At 35.7% G+C, this 1,551-nt stretch overlaps 1 protein-coding gene across 1 annotated transcript; it reads right to left on the bottom strand.

The window, feature by feature from the left end:
- Nucleotides 1-571: 571 nt before the first annotated feature.
- Nucleotides 572-1,305, bottom strand: LOC111693841. Its single transcript, XM_023459690.1, has 2 exons — nt 1,134-1,305; nt 572-1,073 (listed from the first exon to the last, which is right to left on the bottom strand). Exons 1-2 carry the CDS (start codon nt 1,169-1,171, stop codon nt 572-574), a joined length of 540 nt encoding a protein of 179 aa, XP_023315458.1. The 5' UTR covers nt 1,172-1,305.
- Nucleotides 1,306-1,551: the final 246 nt, after the last annotated feature.

The following is a 1,551-nucleotide window of genomic DNA, read 5'->3' as shown; positions in this document are numbered from 1 at the left end:
TTATAAATTTTTGCACACGAATTGTGTAATAAGTAATACAAAAAATGTATTCGATTACATTGAAAAAAATAACTTATACCAATCCGAATCAATGACATTTGCCTTTTTTTTTTTAAATTTAACAATTCATCCGTCGCGTCCAAAAAGTTATTCTCATCCCTCGACAAATTATTCTTCACCGACTTATTTCGAAGATCATCTCACTGCTGCGGTATACATTAATCGGAAATCATTTAAGGGTAATTTATATTTATTGAAAGATTGCCGTTACGTCGCATACGCACCCACCGAGGAAGTGCTTATAAATTACATCCTGCAGGAAGGAACTGCGTATTAATCCACTCTCTTCGTGTCTTTCATTCCGCTGCAATTTATAAATACCAATACCGTCGTATAGTAGTAACAATAAAATTAACGCAATCGAGATTGTTTATCATTTTATTTATAATGCACAGACGTTGTTAACAATTTTTATTTCTTCATCGACGAACTTTTATAATTGTGATCCGGTGATTTACCCAAAGCGATGGAGATTTATTTGCACATTTGATGATCGAATAGTGCGAACGAATTATTTGACGAAAACGGGATTCTCATCGCACTCGTATTTGTATTGGCCGAAGGGCCTATTGTTGTGCATGTTATTGGTGGCCGTGTACGAATATAAACGAGATTTACCCGAAATGTACTTGCCGTATCGCGAGAGCACGAGTGCCAGAAGTGGATTCAACGGAGGATGTAACGCACTGTTGTCCCTATTGGTGTCTAAGAGAGGCTTCAACGCCTTATCCAGAGTTAGCAAAGCTTTTACCAAATCGTCCGATGGGTAATAAGGAACGTATTTTTTCGGTTCGCCAATTGGAATTTGCACATCGTTCGAGTCTGGTATGGAGTACGTGTAACCGTCGAATTTGTGTTTATGAGGTGTCAAATCGATAAGTACTTGATTGTCGTTTTCGTGAATTGGCTTGAAATCAACGAAATTCGATAGATATCCGTGAGGTAAAGGAGCCCTTCGCACGTGAATTTCTGAATTGGGATTCGAGACTGGCTGCAGTAAAGATGTAGGGAAACTGAAAATACGAGCAATCGATGAATTAGTGTAAAATATGTTTTCGAGTATTAATTCTTACATTTTTGATGGATTCGTCTTTCTAGCGAAATCATCCATTTTGTTAAATTTGGAATTTTGATTGTTCGAATCATTTTTTATATTTTTGGGCGCAACAAATGCTTTTTCACGCCGAATGGAAATTGACGGAGTAAACCTCGGAAATCCAGGTCTCTCTTCCACTACTATGCCTATCGAGGATCCTATGAGAAATATCTAAAAAATATTAATAATATTTTTAGATAATATTTTTAAATCGCGAATAAAAAAATAAATAATTGTAACTCACTAAAAATACAACACTCACAATGCGACCCATTCTCGCGAACTGTTGAAAAGCGACTGAAATATTTGAAAACTTTTAAGTTTCTTATATAGAATCTTTGAACAAAAATCATTAAAAGCTAAAACGTGTTAAGTACCGGAAATGTAGTTGCTCT

The sequence above is a fragment of the Trichogramma pretiosum genome, unplaced genomic scaffold (genome assembly GCF_000599845.2).
Source record: "Trichogramma pretiosum strain Unisexual culture from Peru unplaced genomic scaffold, Tpre_2.0 scaffold127, whole genome shotgun sequence".
Taxonomy (NCBI): Eukaryota; Metazoa; Arthropoda; class Insecta; order Hymenoptera; family Trichogrammatidae; genus Trichogramma; species Trichogramma pretiosum.
Note: the sequence above shows the minus strand (reverse complement) of the source record. Positions and strands in the feature narration are given on the sequence as shown.